Source organism: Amyelois transitella, chromosome 26, assembly GCF_032362555.1.
Source record: "Amyelois transitella isolate CPQ chromosome 26, ilAmyTran1.1, whole genome shotgun sequence".
NCBI lineage: Eukaryota > Metazoa > Arthropoda > Insecta > Lepidoptera > Pyralidae > Amyelois > Amyelois transitella.
This window is the reverse complement of record NC_083529.1, coordinates 7,364,735-7,382,500: the sequence shown is the minus strand read 5'-3', so window position 1 is coordinate 7,382,500 and position 17,766 is coordinate 7,364,735. Positions and strand designations below refer to the sequence as shown.

The window sequence follows — 17,766 nt, the reverse complement described above, 5'->3', positions numbered from 1 at the left end:
GGCGCTTGATGACGAAGCTCTCTTGCAGATCTAACCAGGCTACACCAACTTGCAGTCTTCTCTGGTCCAATAGTCAGATCAGAAACTCGTTCTGTTAATGTGCAAGGCCCTGAAGGCAGGCATAAGTTAAGTATTATGTAATAGGGCACAGAGACATGCAATAAATAATGTGCTAGACCCGAAGGCAGGCTGAATACTAAAAGGCTCATGTTACTACATTTTTACATGCATGTTATGTAGACCCCGCATGCATGTGAATAATAGTAGGGAAGATTTATGTTGAGGATCCTTAGGGAATCAAAATAACTAATTATTTCATTTTTCCCCAGATAAAGAACATGAGTGAAAGAAACATCCAGAATGCCAATATTACAGTTTATCATGGACCGCTGTATATTTATATGATTGTCATAAGCAAGAGCTTGCCTGATGAAGACATCAGGCAGCTTTACCCTATTCACTAGTTTTCTTGTCTGAGACAGTTTATTTTTGGTGAATGAAAAAGATTTTATCAATTTCTCTTTCCATTCATTCCATATTGCTAGAAGTAGTAGATTGCACTTGATCATCTAATATTACTGTTTCTGTTTTTTACTAAACCCTTTAAACATTTATATGTTGTTCCTTATCCATTAATTTTTTTATACTACCTTACTATGTCAGATGAAGCAGAATTTGAGCTATAACTTCTATGGCTATGCTTCTAATGTTTTGACTGACTCATTATTATCTTAGAACTTTCTACCAAAACTTGCATGACAAATAGTCCAATTAAATGCAATCAAGTGTTTAAATTTCAAAATAAGAATTTCAAAGTAAGAAAGTGTTTATCAAATTGAACAAATATTATAAAGTCGAAACTGTTTATAAAGGGTCATCAAATGTTCCTATTCACATTACATATTTTACACAGTATTTACACTCACTTCACCCTCGAGTGTCTATGCTCTGATAGAAAAGAAGGAAATAACATAGCTCACCAGCAACAACAGAAGCCAAGATGCAGGTGTAAAGCTGAAGAGTAGCCGTGCTCGCACAGAGCATTCCTTGACCTTGGGGCTGGTCGAGATCTGTGTCCAGCATGACTGAAGCCAAATTTTCACCAATAACCTAAAGCGTCACTTCGCAACTTGTTCTTCCGATAAGTACTTTCAAACACACAACAAAACTTAAACAGGGATAATTACACACAAAAAGCATCCATACGTGCAAAAACAAGCATAAATTTATGATTTATCATCAAAGAAAGTATGTAACTATCCCATGCACTTTAGAGTTTTTTCAAAGCCAAACCACCGAAACATGCGAATGATCGTGAATTTAAATCTCACTTTTGAATTGTTAAAAGATTATTATTATTTAAACCAATTTTAAGATCAGCAGCAAACAAATAAAAAACAATAAAAACTCTATAATACAACTAGATATAACGCGCTCGTAACCACAAACTAAATAGAGATCTTTCGTACCAACATGCCTGTCAAAAAAAAAGCCCAACGTCAAAGTGAAAAATATAGTGACGTGACACATTAAACCGATAAAAGAAGTGATGTGCTGAATCTTTTGATTTCTTGTGGTTAACAGTATGTTTAAAAGAGTAGAGCGTTCGATTAGTTTCAAAGAAATTAGATTAAGTTCTGACCATAAATGTGGAAGATATTCCAGGGAACTCCTGTAAAATCAACAGAAAAAGCTTTGCTTTTTAATGTACATATGTAACGGCATATCTCCGGTTATTATGATTCAAGAGGTGTAACTTATTATTTTTAAGAATATTTTTATTTATTTTGATCATAATCTTTATACATTTTGTAAAGTGGCAATATAATTGACATAATGCCATTGGTTATAAGAATTTTAAGCGGCAACGCCGGCCTGTTTAATAAATCTGTTTCTTTTTTTTTTTTCAAGTTTTTTGTATTGCTGTACATTCCTTTGTAGCATGTAATGTAAATGTAACGAAGAGGAGGTAGAGGATTCAGGATGAAGGCTTTTTAAAAAAAACAATCTATCTGAAATTTGGTGTCATTCAATGTGTTTAAGATAAAAAACATATAAAGAGGAAATAACATATTTTTAATAAAACGAACTAATAAAATTCCATAAATAAAGTTAGGTTTCTAAAGTAATAATGTCATGGCACTTAAAAACTAGCCCATTTATAAATATATCACTAAATTTAATATAATAATGGACATAAATGAATCATATCACACGTCTTCATTGGCAAGAAAATAATTTGCTGGTAACAATTGGTCAGAATATCGCAAGTTCTATGTGTAGTTATGTCTTTCTCAACGAAAAAAAAGGTTTGACATAAAATCATTGCTTTTCTATTTAAATGGGTTTTTAAAATCATATAAATCGGAATAATATCACACAATAGAAATGTGAGCTTTTACTAGAAACAATAGGAGTGATGTGTCATCGCTCGCAGTTTTCACAACCATAAGTTACTTTGTAAGTACTTCGATAGTCTTATGGTAGGTATTCCTAATCACAATATTTTTAAAGTAATATATTACAGTTTTTACTAGTAATAAAAAATATATGTTATATTAGATTTTTTTTTCCTTTTTACTGCAATTGCTATATTCCACAACGATTTCATATATTTTAGCGACACATATAAGTCGTTCGTGTGTGTGGTCACTCCCCTCGCGGTGTGAACACGCTGCTGGAGTGCGAGTAGTGAGGACACATAGTGAGGTCAGAACACCTCCTTGCGGAAGTGGAACCCGAAGCGGTCGCACTTGAGGCGCAGCACGCGCGCCAGCTGCGGCGGCCCGCAGTAGAACACCGTCACCTTGCCTTTGTTTTGTTGCTGCCACCAGGAAACATTTTTTTAGTACAATCTTTAAATTTTTGTTGCAAACCAGTGTAAAGCAATTATCATTATACGTATGCGTACTTTCTTAATACCAACCGAACTAAATGTTGTTAATGAAAGTAATAAAAATAAAAAAAGGAAATTTATTATTCGTTAGATCACAGTTAAACCACTAAACCATCAAAATCTGTATACACTTCACATTGATTTGATGCTATTTCCAAATAATCTTATGAAGTAAAAGTTTAAGAACATTACAGACCTGTAACTGCTGAAAGACTTTATCCCAATTAGGTCTGCCAGCGTTGGTGCGCGTCTTGAGCCCCGTGATGAGGTCCCTCTTGTCGCGCGCGTGCAGCAGGTCCAGCGCCAGCTGCAGCCCCACCGCGCGCATGTCGGTGCGCTGCAGCGCGCTCGTGATGTACATGTGCATGTCCAGGAACCGCTCGGCGCCGCCCAGCTCGGCCTGCTCCATCTCTAGTTGAGACAGCAGTGACACGAACCTGTGGAGTCGCGGCGTAGGTAAACATTTCTTATAAAATTAAATCGGTACTTATTTACCAAAAAAAAAGAAACGTGCAGAATACCGGTTGTGGTTGCTCGGAGGACGCGCCTTAATATCATGCATCATCAGCATGACATTATTTAATGTACAAGTACTCATTCAATATAATAATGAGGCCATTGCTGCCATCCATATTCCAGCCATTTTACAACCAAACGGTCTGGCTCGGGATGATGGCACGAGACCGGAAGGTATGACTTTGGTGCCCTGGAGATTGGGGCGGCCGTTGGTTGGAAAGGTACCTACTTGAAACGGCGCAAGTCATCTTCAGATTACTAAATCTAAGGCCGGTGCTGCTACAAATTACGAAGCAATCCTCAAAATGCGAAATGCGCAAAATGTAGGTCTCGGTCATATATTTGAACCTTTTGGGGTAGACAACTCTGGAGCCGTGGAGTCCTCCAGACCCGACAATTGTCAAAGAAGCAGATTGAGGTAAGTATCTCGTGACCGGAAATTTTCTAGCTCAGATAATCAGCATTGTCATTCAAATTGGCACACTCCCGCAAGCTGATGCTATGCAGGGACTGCACAATTTGTAAATTTATTATTAGTTTGTAATGATCTTTTTTATAAGCAGGTTTAGTTTGTAAACTTCAAGGTTATTTAGTTATAAAAAGGATATTATTTTAAAGATAAATCAAATTGATAAAGAGGCCGAAGACGATAACATACCACTCGAAGGACCTCTGCTCGCGGTTGATCCAGAAGAAGTCGACCTTGTTGAGGTGCATGCCGCGGTGCGGCAGCGCGGCCGCGTAGCGGTGCCCGCACGCGGGGCACTCGCTGCGCGCGCTCCAGTAGCGGTACATTATCGACTGACAATCAAACCATAACCAATCACGTTGCGTTATTTTCTACTTTAATAAATTTTGTGTAAGATGCATCACTATTTGTTTGTGAAATTTGATGATAAAGATTTTATTGCTAATATCAAATTCAAAATCAAAATTTTTGTTATTCTTATAACAGCACTTATTAATTGCCATATCTATTTTGGTTTCACAACATTGGGTTGACTTCAATGATAATCCAAAAAGAAATGTGGACGAAGGAATACATTGTTATGACGTATTGACTTCATTGAAATTTAAGTAATTCTTTTATAAGAGTTCGAAAAACTGGTCTAAATAAAGTTTGTCTTTATTCTATTAATTTTTTAAATCATCTTTTATTTCTCTTACCTGCGACGTTTTACTAAAACGCCACATTAGGCTTCTATCTAAACTAACCTCATCGCGTCCTAGTCCATGGACAGAGCCGATAGTCATAATATAAGAACTTGTTCGATGAAGACAAAGTGGCGCACCTGCAGTATGGAGGCGAAGGGCGTGACGCCGATGCCGGCGGCGATGAGCGCGGCGTGCTGCGCGCGGAAGATGTGCGACGACGCCGCGCCGTACGGGCCGTCCACGTAGATCTGTATTACAAACCACTTCTTTTTTAAACGTTCGCAGTCATTCTGAAGAAAACAACTGAGAATCTTTATTGGAGTATAAGAATATAAGAATACCTAAGATACCAAGATTGATGAGCTGGAAAAATTTACAGCAAAACAATCACCTCCATTTGAAATGTCGTTCGACAAAGTTTATTAACCGGTGACTTGTGTATGAACAATAAAGTACCTCGAGTGGTTTCCCGATGGGGTAGTCCGCGGGCGCGTCCTCCGCGCTCGGCTCCGCGCGCGCGGTCTCCGCTTCCACGTCCTTGTCGGGGGACAAACTCTTCGACAGTCTTCTCCTAGCTGCGAAGTGTTTTTGTACATACAGTTCTTCTTTAAATTTAAGCATAAAATTTAGTTTACGCGCCATGTCGTAATCACGCGTCGCGCATGTCGCACACCAATGTACAGTTATCACGCCGATTTTTATCATATAGATTTAATCATAATGGTTTTGATAGGATCGTCTACATTCAGCTGGGTTGCTTTCAGGATGTTCTAATGTAAAGAGTTTACAGACAAACTGCGGAACCAAACACAAGAGAAGAAGAACAAACTGCAAAAGGTTTACAAATGGAGAGAGTTTCTAGCATAAGCGACTCATCTTCAACAATATACATCGCTGCCAACATTCTATAGAATGAAATACAGTTACCGATGGTGAGTATGCTCTCGTTGCTGGATCGCCTTGGGCAGGGGTCGCTGGGCGCGCGGAAGGCCACCATGGCGGGCTTGTGGCGCAGGTAGCGGAAGCTGTCGGCCAGCGCGCGGCCCGGCGCGGCGCCGCCCGCCGCCGCGCGCGCCTGCCGCAGCTCGCGCGACTCGAACTGGCTCTCCGACTCCGAGCGGGGGCACTCGCGGAGCCTGCAATAGGTGGGGCAACATAGCAACGATAGCATGGCTCTGTCAATAAATCAACAACATTAGAAGTTCAATTCCACTTTCGTGTCTGAGGACTGAAGAATAGATAACGTACAGCTAAAACTACTGGATGTAGAATACAAAAATTTGGAGTAAAAGTTACTCAGGGAGCGTATAGGAACACTAAGATAGAATTTTCTGAAATTCCTGAAAATGAATAAAACACATTTAACAACAATGGGCTTCGCCATTCGTTAGTCCTGTTTAGATTATAAGCTTGTTTGTTTGTTTTAACAAATTTCTAGAAAGAGAAATTTACAAGACAACAACACAACAAAAAGTGATGGATTGACGAATTCGCGAACGTCAATGCTTCATTGGAGAGCTTATCGTCATCGTTGTGTACTCGAAGATACTATGTATGTGTCAGAAATATGATGGTTACTGACGCGATGTGCCTCTGCTTGTAGACGTCGGGCATGGAGCGCGACTTGTGGAAGCGCAGCGGCGTCAGCAGCGCCGCGCCGCGCAGCGCGCCCGGCACGTGCACTGGAAACACAAGCGATCTGTTACAAATATAAAATCCCGTCTCTTTAGGGAGGATGGGGTAGGCAGATACTACATCTTTCCACTTGTTATGATCCCGTCATATGCAGTGCAACCAGTGTTCAAGAATATTTAAAGGCGACGTCGCCTTTAAATATTCTTGAACGTGCCTTTTGTCAGGAAGTCCTTCCTCATGATGGTTTCTCTCCCCTCACCTACGAGCATCGATTAGCGGTTGAAATTATATCAGTACTTATTCAGAAAATAGTCATGGATTCTTGTCCGCGGTGGTATTCACCCACCAGCTCTTTGTTCACACTCGTCTTTCTTACGGATATTTCACATTGACACGGCGTGTTTACAAATGCAATAACTAACGTGTGGCGTCCCCCTTGCGTGCGTCAGTGCCGTCGGGCGCGAACGCGAGGTTGTCGTGTCCGGCGTCGGGCGCGAAGTCCACGGAGCGCTTCTTGTGGCTCGGGGTCGAGCTCCGGCGGCGGGTGCTGGCCAGGGACGACAGGCGCCGCACGGAGCTGAACATCACAAAGTCACGCTTATGGATATACGGTAACAAAATATGGAATTGACTTATTAATTTTTGCACTGCTATATGGGTGTAGGAAACTGTTTGGAAACACGTTTTTATTACTTGCGGGGTAGACAGAGCCATCAGACTTAAATGACTGAAAGACCATTGAGATTCATATAGTGAGAAGTTGTTGACCCTTCGCTTACAAGGAAATCTCAAGTTTTTAAGTCTTTTCCTTAGTCGCGCCTTTTAATACATGCACGGGGATGACATGAAGTGTCCTAGTCCCAAGTGCCGGGAACCACACGGCACAGGCTTCGTCACAAAGCAGTCAAATGCAAAAGCTTCTTGTCTATGAAAACGACAACAATATAGACAAATGGCTGACCTGTGTTTCAGGGGAGCAGTGGCATTCAATCGAGCGTGCTCCTCTTCGAAGTAGGAGTATAAACGGTTTGTCCATTGACCGACTCCACGGATGTGGAGCCAAATGTAATCTGGAAAGAAAAAACATTAACCTTTTTTGTGCCGTGTGGTTCCTGGCACTATTACAAAAAAGAATAGGACCACTCCATCTCTTTCCCATGGATGTCGTAAAAGGCGACTAAGGGATAGGCTTATAAACTTAGGATTCCTCTTTTAGGCGATGGGCTAGCAACCTGTCACTATTTGAATCTCGGTTCTATCATTAAGCCAAATAGCTGAACGTGGCCATTCAGTCTTTTCAAGACTGTTGGCTCTGTCTACCCCGCAAGGGATATAGACGTGATCATATGTATGTATGTTTTTATCGGAAGTGGATTAAGAAATCATTAAATCATACACACTTTTATCCTTGCATACGTCTTCTGCTTCACCCGCATCCACTAATCTTTTTAAGCAGGCTTGTCTGTCTGTTCAAAGTAGTCGTGAGAGAAGTTACCACAAAATCGTTAACTGTTATGGATATAGATTTCCGATGCTATGATTACCGATTTTATGTTTATAACCTTCGATCAACTATAACAACAGTACGTCAATGTTTATAACTGATAACCCAATCCAATTGGAGACTTCACCAGTAGTCTTCGTTATTCAGGTAATGAACTGCAGTTACCAGGCTGGTCCGGCGCGCTGCTGATAGTGAAGGGATGCCACTCGTAAGAGGCGATGGCGGGAATGTTAACAAACACGTAGTCCCCCGCGTGGAAGTCAAAGAGCGGCGGCCGCTTGACCACGAGGTGCGTGACTCGTGACGGTAACAGGATGCCGGATGAGATGTAAGTTTTTCCGTGTTCTGACCTGCAACAGCAATCATTTTTAATGGTGGAATGATTAAAAGTAGGAAGTTCTCGCGTTTCGACACAATCGAGAAGTGCTTAAGTCAGGTATTGAGCGACTACCATTTTTGTTTTGCAAGCATATAAGTAGAACGACTCAGCCTAGTTTGCATCAGATAGTGTTTGTGAGCCTAGTGACAAGTTGCCAGCCCTGAAGTAGCCAAACCCAGATCTAACTAATATGAAGAAACAAATCTGATGGCAAATTAAAACAACATGTACCTTGCCTGAGCCAGAAAGCCTTAGTACACTTTCAGTGAGGTACACGGCGCAGATGGCACGAACTTCTTCCAGAAATAGGTGGTAGTAATTATATGATGCCGCAACAAGCTAATTTGATGATAAATTAAAGTACCTAATGACATACCTAAGCCAGATGAGCCTCAGCACCCGTTCTGCGAGGTAGACGGCGCCCGGCAGCACGAACCACTTCCAGAAGTTGGGCGCGTGGAACACCAGCAGCAACCAGAACGGGACGTACAGCAGGTGCGTCCAGTAGAACACCTGGGGTACAACATGACATAAATGAATAAATGAAAAGCTAGTACCAAAGACCATCTGAGCATTCTCATTTCTATTACTGTTACTTAATGTTCTTTAAAATCACACTTCCTCTTATCACACTGTTCATTATATTGTCATTCAATGTTTGCACTAATTGTAATCTTTGACGCTTTCACTTAAACCACTCCACACTTTTTCTCCCAGACCCAGAATTGTTTTTTGTATGTAAAATGTACGCAGGCGAACGTTTTGCCAACGGCATTCTTTGCCAGGCGATACTTTTCACCAAAACTGAGATGTTTGTAAGGGTGGTGCGATAACTGTAAAACAAATGATAATACAAATATGTACTTACCTTAATAGCTCTGTTGCCCGCGGCTCCGCCTGCGCGTAAGTTGCTTTTCCCATAACCACCCATTTTTGAAAAAAATCCCATTTCCAAACAGCTTAATGTGGCCTATCAGACTTTTGACTGTTGGCTGTCTACCCCGCAAAGGACAATTTGTATGTTTGATGATTATACGAACGCGGCTTTTTAACTAAATAAATACCAAATTTAATTAGAATCGGTCCAGCGGTTTATCTGTGAAAGCGAAACAGACAGACAGACATACGGACTTTCGCTTTTATAACATTAGTAAGCGACATTGTTAGTCCTGACCTCGAAGCTGCCGCGCCGCCTGATGAACGGCTGGCTGCAGACGATCATGACGAGCAGGAAGGCGAGCAGCGCGAAGCCGGTGGGGTTGGCGCAGCCGCGCACCAGCCCGAACGCGCGCGGCCGCTCCGTCAGCAGCCACTCGAACACCGTGAAGTTGGCCGCGTTCACCACCGGGCTCTTCACCACCACCATGCCTGCAACCAGAATGCACAGGTATGGATAAAACATAAATAGGAATTATAAGCTTTTTGTTAAATTTTTATAAGTGACACATGTGTTTCGTAGAAATCTGAATAATCATATTATTTAGGTTTCTACGATGCGTAACCACTTCTTTGGTTTAGGGCACTCTTAAAACATAAATAAAATAATTTAAAAACAACAAATAAAAAAAAAAATAGTTTAAAAAAAACTAAAAAACTACGCTTTTATTGCTAATCGAACTAAAAAATAGAAAAATCGCTAGCGTGAATTTATTAATCCTGGCAGTTTTAATAAGGATAATGAGAAACTCTTATCAAAATATTGCATTGTCATCGGTCCTTGATACGTGTGCAAAGTTCCAAGTTGATCAGACGTTTAAAAACCAGTGAAAATTAAGCTCAAAGATTCTGTTACATACATACATACAACCCAAGCTAATAAAAGCGTAGTAAAAATAGTTCGCTTAAGGTAAGGTAAGGGATATGCTTATAAACTTGGGATTCCTCTTCAAGGCCCAACCCAACCTGTCACTTGAAACTCAATTCCGTCAGTAAGTCATACAACTGAACGTGGCTTTTCCGTCTATTCGAGACCGCTGGCTCTGTCTAGCCCGCAAGGAATTCGACTAGTATGTATGTATGTATACCAATTTGACAAAATATTATTATGTATCACTAAAATTCAAGTTTTTCTTACTAAAATTGAAAAGATGCATTATAGTGTGAACGATGCTGAAGATAAAGATGAGGACGCCAGTCAGTTTGTGAAGGTAGATGTTGTGGTCGAGCGGCAGCACGGCGCCGAGGCCGCGCACGCGCAGGGTCGTGATGCAGCGGCGCAGCATCAGCACCAGCACCCATGAGCAGTTGAAGTTAAGGCACTGACCTGAAAAGAAACATCTGCTATGTTGACAGGTCTGCCTACCTTAAATTTTATTACTGGGCGCAATGGATTAAATTTTATTACTGGGCACAGGTAGCATTAAGATTTACATATAAACCTTCCTCAGAAAATCTGCTTTCCAACATTTCAAAATTACCTAAGACTAATTTTGCCTGTTTAAACTAAATTTATCTTTGCTAATCTCAAAAAAAACTGTGTCATGTCTGAATTTAAATAATTACCTTTTTTGATAAAAATAATTCATCAAAATCTGACTAACAATTCATCCGTGAGAGCATAAGTAGGGACAGACTTTCACAAAGGGAGGTATATAAGTATAATTATTCAATTTTTTTTTACAAATATACATTTTCCTAATTATAAGTACTGATTGATATGGAATGTATGGAATTTAAATACATACAAGTCATCAAAACCGTACACTAATAAACGCCTCACACAATTTTTTTTATAAATGATTTGAATAAGAGCGAGTTACCGCAAGCCCTGGCCATCATGAGGAACACGCTCTGGCCCGCGTACTCCGCGCAGCGCGCCGCGAACAGCCCGACGTTGACGGCCGCGAACAGCGCGAGGTACGCCACCAGCGCGAGGTTGTTCCGCAGGTAGCCCGCCGACAGCTGGTGCGGCTTGAGGCGCTGCAGCCTCTGACGCCAGGACGCCGGGCGTTCCGGCTTCGGCGGGACCAGCCAGCGGTCGATGCTGGAACATTGTGCATTGGTAACATTTGTTTGATAACGTGGTGAAAATGTTATTAAAATTAGTTTATAATCTCGTGTTTTGGTATGGAAAAACCAAACTTTCTTGGTACAATGTAAATTAAGAATTATAACGTGAAGAGTAAAGTGCAGATTCCAAATTATATTCCTTCTTTGATGTGTATCGAATGCTATAGATATGGTCAAGATTAAGTTATTATTTCTTGATAAGTTTATTCTGCTGTAAAGAAGTCCATGAATTTCTCGTGACTTTTGATGTTTTCGTTGGCACTTATATTTCGTAATTTTTGTAAATAAGAACAACAGACCTGATGGAAAGGTTCTCTCTAAGCCCGTCGTGCTTCGCGAGCTGGTGCCGGAGCGCCTCGTACGTGATGGCGCCGCGGCCCTCCGCGTCCGCGTCCTCGAACATGGCGCGCGTGAGCTGGCACAGCTGCTCGTCGCTGAACACCATGCCGTTCTCCTCCATGCACGCCCACAGCACGTGTTGAAGCTCGCGGTGTTGGATCAACCCGTCGCCTGTAACAACGAACTTCCATTGAGTAAGGGAGAACCATCAGTAATGTCAGATAAATATAGCATAAAAGGTCACGATTAAGTAGGTACCTACTTTGCGTATTATTTATTACTTATCGGTAAACGGATTATTGTTGGTTTTCATACAGAACCTTGCCGCTTTGAGGTTTGCTATGAGGCTCAATCAGTGTAATTTGTCCCGTATATATTTATTATTATTACTCGTATAGAACTTGCAGTGGGAGTAGGTATCTAACTTGGTATGGTTAGCTAGTAAATAAAAATGCAGTTCCAACATAGTCTTTGGGGTGGGGTATGTAGATTTACCAAAAGATGTTGGGACTATTTTACAATTTTTTTAATTCGGTAAAATACTAACCGTCCATATCGTAGACCTCGAAGAGAAATCGTATCTTGTCGTCGGGCGTCTGCCCGGCGAAGCGGTGCGCGGCCGCGATGAACTCGTGCAGCGAGATGCTGCCGGAGTTGTCCTCGTCGAAGATCTGGAACACGCGCTCCGTGAAGAAGGGCTGGAAAGTATAAATAAGGAGAACATAAAACATGCGTTATATGAATTATATAATACTTCTAACAATTGTCGCTTTGTGTTAATCAGTCTTACGTTCTTAGAGTCGAGTATCTTTCGAAACTGTTCCTTGGTGATCTCCTTCTGATCGCCGACGGTGTCTCGGAACAGCCGCTCGAGGCGGTCGACGCTCTGCTTGTCGATGCCGGCGCGCGCGCGGCTGCTGGTGGCCGCGCACAGGAACTCCATGATCTCATCGGCGGTCGCTGCGCCGTCGCCGTCCGAGTCTACAGCGCGGAGGATTTTATTGGTTACCACTCGGTTCTGGAATAAATAAGGACGGAGATATCATACAGATTGTCATTTAACGTAAGTTTCACACTTGTTTCAGTGATGGTCAAGCCCGAGACATTACTATATTGGAGCGTTGATATAACATGACTTCATAAAAATGTTATATAGAAACATCAAAGAGCTAGTCAATCAAAAAGGTGAATATCAACTTGACCAAATATCAAAGATGGATCTTGCTGGTTTGGTGTGATGAACTTTATAAAAGTGATTGCTTAATGAACTTGACATGTTTGCATCATATAGCGGTAGATATACCTGCAGAATCTTCTGGAAGTCCCTGCAGGAGATGGGGTCGTCGCCGCACACCACGTAGGCCACGCTCTCTAGTTGTTCTATCAACTCTAGCTGCTTCTCCTCCCTGCAGCAGATACAAATATATACTTATTTCATCTAATGTAGAGGCAGATTCGGAAATTTTGTTTTTTCTTCAGCCCATCACGGTTTTTTTATTCTGGTCAACATTTCGATAACTGACGCTTTAACAACAGGGTAATGCTGGTACCAAAAACATGCTTATGGATTAAAATGTTGACACATTTTGATAGTATCGTCGAGCAAGTATCTCGGTAACACAAGTCTCGAACTTCGAGGCTAACTCAATCTATGTAATTTGTCCCATATATGTATATTTATTTATTTCAAAGATAACTCGGTACATTTTCTAATTCATTATCAAAAACAAGTAGGACATAAGCATAATTTTTTAAATGCGCACACCAAAGTTATTCAAAATCTTTGGATTTGACCCATTCGATGCATGATCCAAGCATTGGTATAGCAACTTAGACTTTTATCAGTATATTTGATCCATTGAGCGCTGTGAGTGTTCATTCCGTGACCTGTGTGAGCGACCTCGTCCTCTAATCCCCCCGCGAGTTCTGAGTGATCCATCACACTCTAATTACAACATGAAATGATACCGGTATATACAAATTATAGTGTACACGAGAGTATAAATCATCTCATGGTGCAACGCTTGTTAGTGTTCGATCATTTTCACTTGGGATTCCTTGGTAGGCGATGGGCTAGCAACTTGTTACAATTTGAATCTCAATTTCAACATGAAGCCACGCAGCTGAACGTGGGCTCTCAATCTCCTGTCTACTTCGTAAAGGATAAAGACGTGATTATATGTATGTATTTATATATTAATTAAAAAAATTCTACTGAACTTAATTGAACTTAATTCGAACATATACGTGCGTGCATTCACGACTCAATATTTATAATGTAGTTAAAGATCCGTTTTGTAAAAATTCTCTTCATTATAGGAATTCCTTGTCATTACAACGATTTCTAAACTACTAAGTACTTTCTATTTTCACCTGCAAGAAATGAAAGATGACTCGAAAAAGATGCCCAAATAATATTAGGAAGCTTTAAGTCAATGCTTTACTGGTAAGATAAGTACCGCCTGTGTCCTGCTTGTTATCAACTTTGAAAGTAATCGCGCCTGCTGTAGCTGTGTGGCAACTGTAAAGCACTGGAGGATCGTTAATGCTGGTGTGAGCAACGCGCGCAAGCAACAAGGACTACGGTCGTAAGTGTGTCTCACGTGAGCCGCTGCTTGAGGAACTCGAGCCAGGCGACCTGCCGCAGCCGCCCCGCGCGCCCCTCCTCCTCGCCCTCGCCGCCCTCTCCGCCCTCGAACAAGTGGAATATACGCTCCAATAAGTCCTGCAACAGAAAAATCGTATTAATATCTGTACTTTGTTTAACTTTAAAGCTTTTGCCCGTGACTTCGATTTCGTAGAAGAGTATATTACCGTACTAGATATGTTCTATTTATTAAAATGAATTGTATATGTTGCTAGATATAGCATTTATATTTATCACAGAATTAAGTTATAAGTAAAAAAGAAAAAACGTTTTCTTCAAAAGTTGTCCAGAAAGAGAAATAAGCGAATACAAACAGACAAGGCAATTATTTTCTATATTATGAATCTACTAGTAGGTATTGCACACGGGACCTACAATATGTGTAATTTGGGCCGTATATATTTATTGATTTATTATATTTACAACTTTTAAAAAAATACTACATTTAATATAATTACAGATACACATATTTTATATAAAAACATGAATTAAGAAAAAACAAAGCATTTCTAAGTCCTTTTATTTAAATTAGTTTAATCCACTTTATACACACTGGCATCTACGCACAGTACAAAAAAATATGACCAGTTTTACAACCAATATAAAATTACCAATTATACAATTTATATGGAAACAATAACTATATTATTGTTTCTCCATACATACATGCCCCTGTAGTTTTGATAATTGATAACAACGAAAATAGATCACGTGTATTTCACTCTTACCCTGTGATAGTTTGATGCTGGCACTTATACTTTGACAATGTCAATAATAAGATTCGTAAATGATAATAAATGTTTATTTGGAGCGAGTATTTAGGAATGATCCTTTTGTTATACGATGACAGGTTGTTCTACGTACGTAAACCAGGTATTTCCAACTACCGTCGAGAATATAATTAACTGTCATCTTGTCACCGATGTTGCATTTTTCTTCGATAATGTATGTTTAAAAATACTCAACACATTTACCAAAATAAGGACGGTATTACTGCAAGAGTGGCTGAAAACCTAAGGCGCAAACGGTAAGTATGAGCAATAACGCTTATACTTAGTTTTTGCGCCTTTTAGTTTGAACCTATGACATCAATAAAGCTGAATTATCTCATAACCAGCGGGGCTAGCAAAAAATATCGCTGTTTCGTTTTTATTATGAAGTGAACGGGACTGTCGCGCGAGCCATGGTAGCCTCGCAGAGGGCTGGAAATTATATGGCTCACAGAATCAGCGTTGCCATTCAATATGGTAATGCTGCCTGCCTTCTGGGCACACTCCATCAGATTGATCTCCGCCACCGCTTCGGATCCCAGTCAGCGGCCGACGCTGAGCTTTGTTGTTGAGATGGTGTGAGAAGATAGCGTCTCGTCTGACACGAATTGTATCTTATCTCACACAATGTTGTGATGCGTGTCTGCTTGTGCGTGACTCGTGAATCCTGACCAAGATTCAAGTTAGATAATTATGTGATTCATACTAGTTTAAATCGATATAATTATCGTATCGCATTAGTTGTGACAATAATTTATACATACATATATTTAATACGAACATAAGACTTAATTCCTCATAAGGTAGACAGAGCCACAGTCTCGAAAAGAATAAAAGTTTACCTTCAGCTGTTTGCCATAAAATAGAGATAGGTGGTTTATCGCTCAGAAGAAGAATCCCCAGTTTAAGCCTAGCTTTTCCTTTGGTTAACTTTTACAATCTGCACGGGAAGACAAGCGATAAATTACAAATACATGGACACATACTACGTATTTACCTTATACGAAGCATACAGACCTAAAAGTTATGACTCAAAAGTCACGAAACATCCAGAAACTTCTCCACACAATTCCTGCCACAGCAACAAGTAACACTGCTTTCCAGACTAAAAGTTAGTGTTGTCAATATGTTTCAATGAGACGACGTGTGATGGGCGCCGGGCCCCCCACAGCAGACTGTGCTGAGCTCGCGGGCGCACATTTGTTATGCAAACTGGCAGATTCATTATGAGTACGTGACAGGCTCACTGCTACCATTATTTAATTATGAATTTTCTTGATGAAACTATCACAAGTACAAGTAGTTTTGTAAATAAAGAAATACACAACTTTTTCTCTGCTACTAAATTTTACTGGCTGTCTCCCAAGTTTTCCAGGAGTCAATTAAAAGAGATTCATGTTCACCCATACTATCCAATCCCTACTGATGAAAGAGGAACAATTTATTTTAGCTAACAAAAGGCATAAAATTATATACATATGTATTAAATAGGATTATAGATCGATCAAATAATATTATGAAAAGATCTGATCATGAAAAGTAATTATACCTTTCCCTTTTTTAGATTCTATCAAATTTTGTACTTAGTCATATTAATCACATTAAAAAACTGAACCATCAATTTATTTGATGTACGATCATTCTAATTTTTTTGCTATAAGTAGTAGCTATTAGACCTCCAGTTAGTTTATTTGCCATAATTTGTCAATCCACAACTCGATCGATCAATCGGATGTGTTCGGACACAAATCGATTACGCGTCACCTTCGGCGCGTCGTGTGTAACGCGCGGACACAATGACTGCCCTCAGAGACAGCCTCTCGCGGTCACATTGACACAGTGAACTAGCGAGTTTACTGGTCGCTTGCTTCGTCATCAATTATCATCAATTCAAATTAATATGAAATAAAATTATTTGTATTGTAGACTGTTGTAGCCAAATGGCCAAATCACTAAAATTTTAAAAGCATATCAATTTTCATCAAAATCGGTGGAACAGAGCCTGGCAACCCTAATTATAGTCGTTTAGAATGAGTTTTGAAAAAACGTAGCTAACATTTGAATGTGAGGCGATATCTACCTACAGTCCTACACGCATATAAAATTTCATTGAAATCAATACAGCGGTTACGATCAAAAAGCGTCAATAACCTTTTATAGACATTTCATTTTTATTTTCAGAAAAATCATTATGGCATTATCAGTATCATCACTCGCCATAATTTACTAGTGCCCAGTTCACTCGGCCATCGTATCGCCACACACCGCACCCGCGCTTGCGCAACGTGAGCAATCAGTCATTACCATGCGAGCTGTCGGAATGCGATGCACTGCGCAGATAAACAAATGATCATTGTACCACTAGAGCAAGCCCGCGGCTCCGTCCGCGTTAAAAGAAAATCCCGTTAATTTCTATTCCTGTGGATATTTCGGGACATATGATGTACTGCTAGTCCACCTGCATGCCAAATGTCAAATCTGACTTATCGATGAAATACATTATCACCCTACACGAACGAAGCCCCAGGCTAACGTCTGTATTTTTATTGTCATAGAGACCGCACTACAGAAGACATCAACGAGCATGTTTATTTCTTACAAAATTCTTGCGCCAAGAAATACGAATATAGGTACCTACGGATGTTCTACAAAAACCTCGCAGTTTTATCTACGACTCGATTATCGTCTGATTTTGGCTAGATACTACAGATCTCCAAAATAGATGATTAATTTTTTATTTAATTTCGCTCCGATTTATTTTTTAATTGCAGTTAATATTATCTTATCCTATTCAGTTCTTTACCTATGTTAATGATAAATAAATCATTTAATGTCCTGAGGTTGTACAGCGGTAAGTGAGGCCTTCAATACCTAATAAAATCGACCTTGATAGTCTAGATATATAAATTCGGTATA

General features: G+C 40.3%; 1 protein-coding gene across 1 annotated transcript in view; it reads right to left on the bottom strand.

Annotated features, from left to right (window-relative positions):
• Positions 1-2,160: 2,160 nt before the first annotated feature.
• Positions 2,161-17,766, bottom strand: part of LOC106140594 (NADPH oxidase 5) — a 37,027-nt gene continuing 21,421 nt past the window's right edge. The window contains exons 2-20 of the mRNA XM_060951737.1: positions 14,037-14,158; positions 12,737-12,839; positions 12,224-12,451; positions 11,981-12,131; positions 11,394-11,604; positions 10,845-11,068; positions 10,160-10,348; positions 9,260-9,453; positions 8,462-8,598; positions 7,872-8,056; positions 7,164-7,272; positions 6,625-6,779; positions 6,150-6,249; positions 5,495-5,703; positions 5,024-5,142; positions 4,705-4,815; positions 4,071-4,213; positions 3,093-3,333; positions 2,161-2,824 (exon numbers count right to left, since the gene is read on the bottom strand). Coding sequence (XP_060807720.1) covers positions 2,711-2,824; positions 3,093-3,333; positions 4,071-4,213; positions 4,705-4,815; positions 5,024-5,142; positions 5,495-5,703; positions 6,150-6,249; positions 6,625-6,779; positions 7,164-7,272; positions 7,872-8,056; positions 8,462-8,598; positions 9,260-9,453; positions 10,160-10,348; positions 10,845-11,068; positions 11,394-11,604; positions 11,981-12,131; positions 12,224-12,451; positions 12,737-12,839; positions 14,037-14,158 — 3,045 coding nt within the window. The 3' untranslated portion in view covers positions 2,161-2,710. The remainder of the gene's footprint in view (positions 2,825-3,092; positions 3,334-4,070; positions 4,214-4,704; positions 4,816-5,023; positions 5,143-5,494; positions 5,704-6,149; positions 6,250-6,624; positions 6,780-7,163; positions 7,273-7,871; positions 8,057-8,461; positions 8,599-9,259; positions 9,454-10,159; positions 10,349-10,844; positions 11,069-11,393; positions 11,605-11,980; positions 12,132-12,223; positions 12,452-12,736; positions 12,840-14,036; positions 14,159-17,766) is intronic.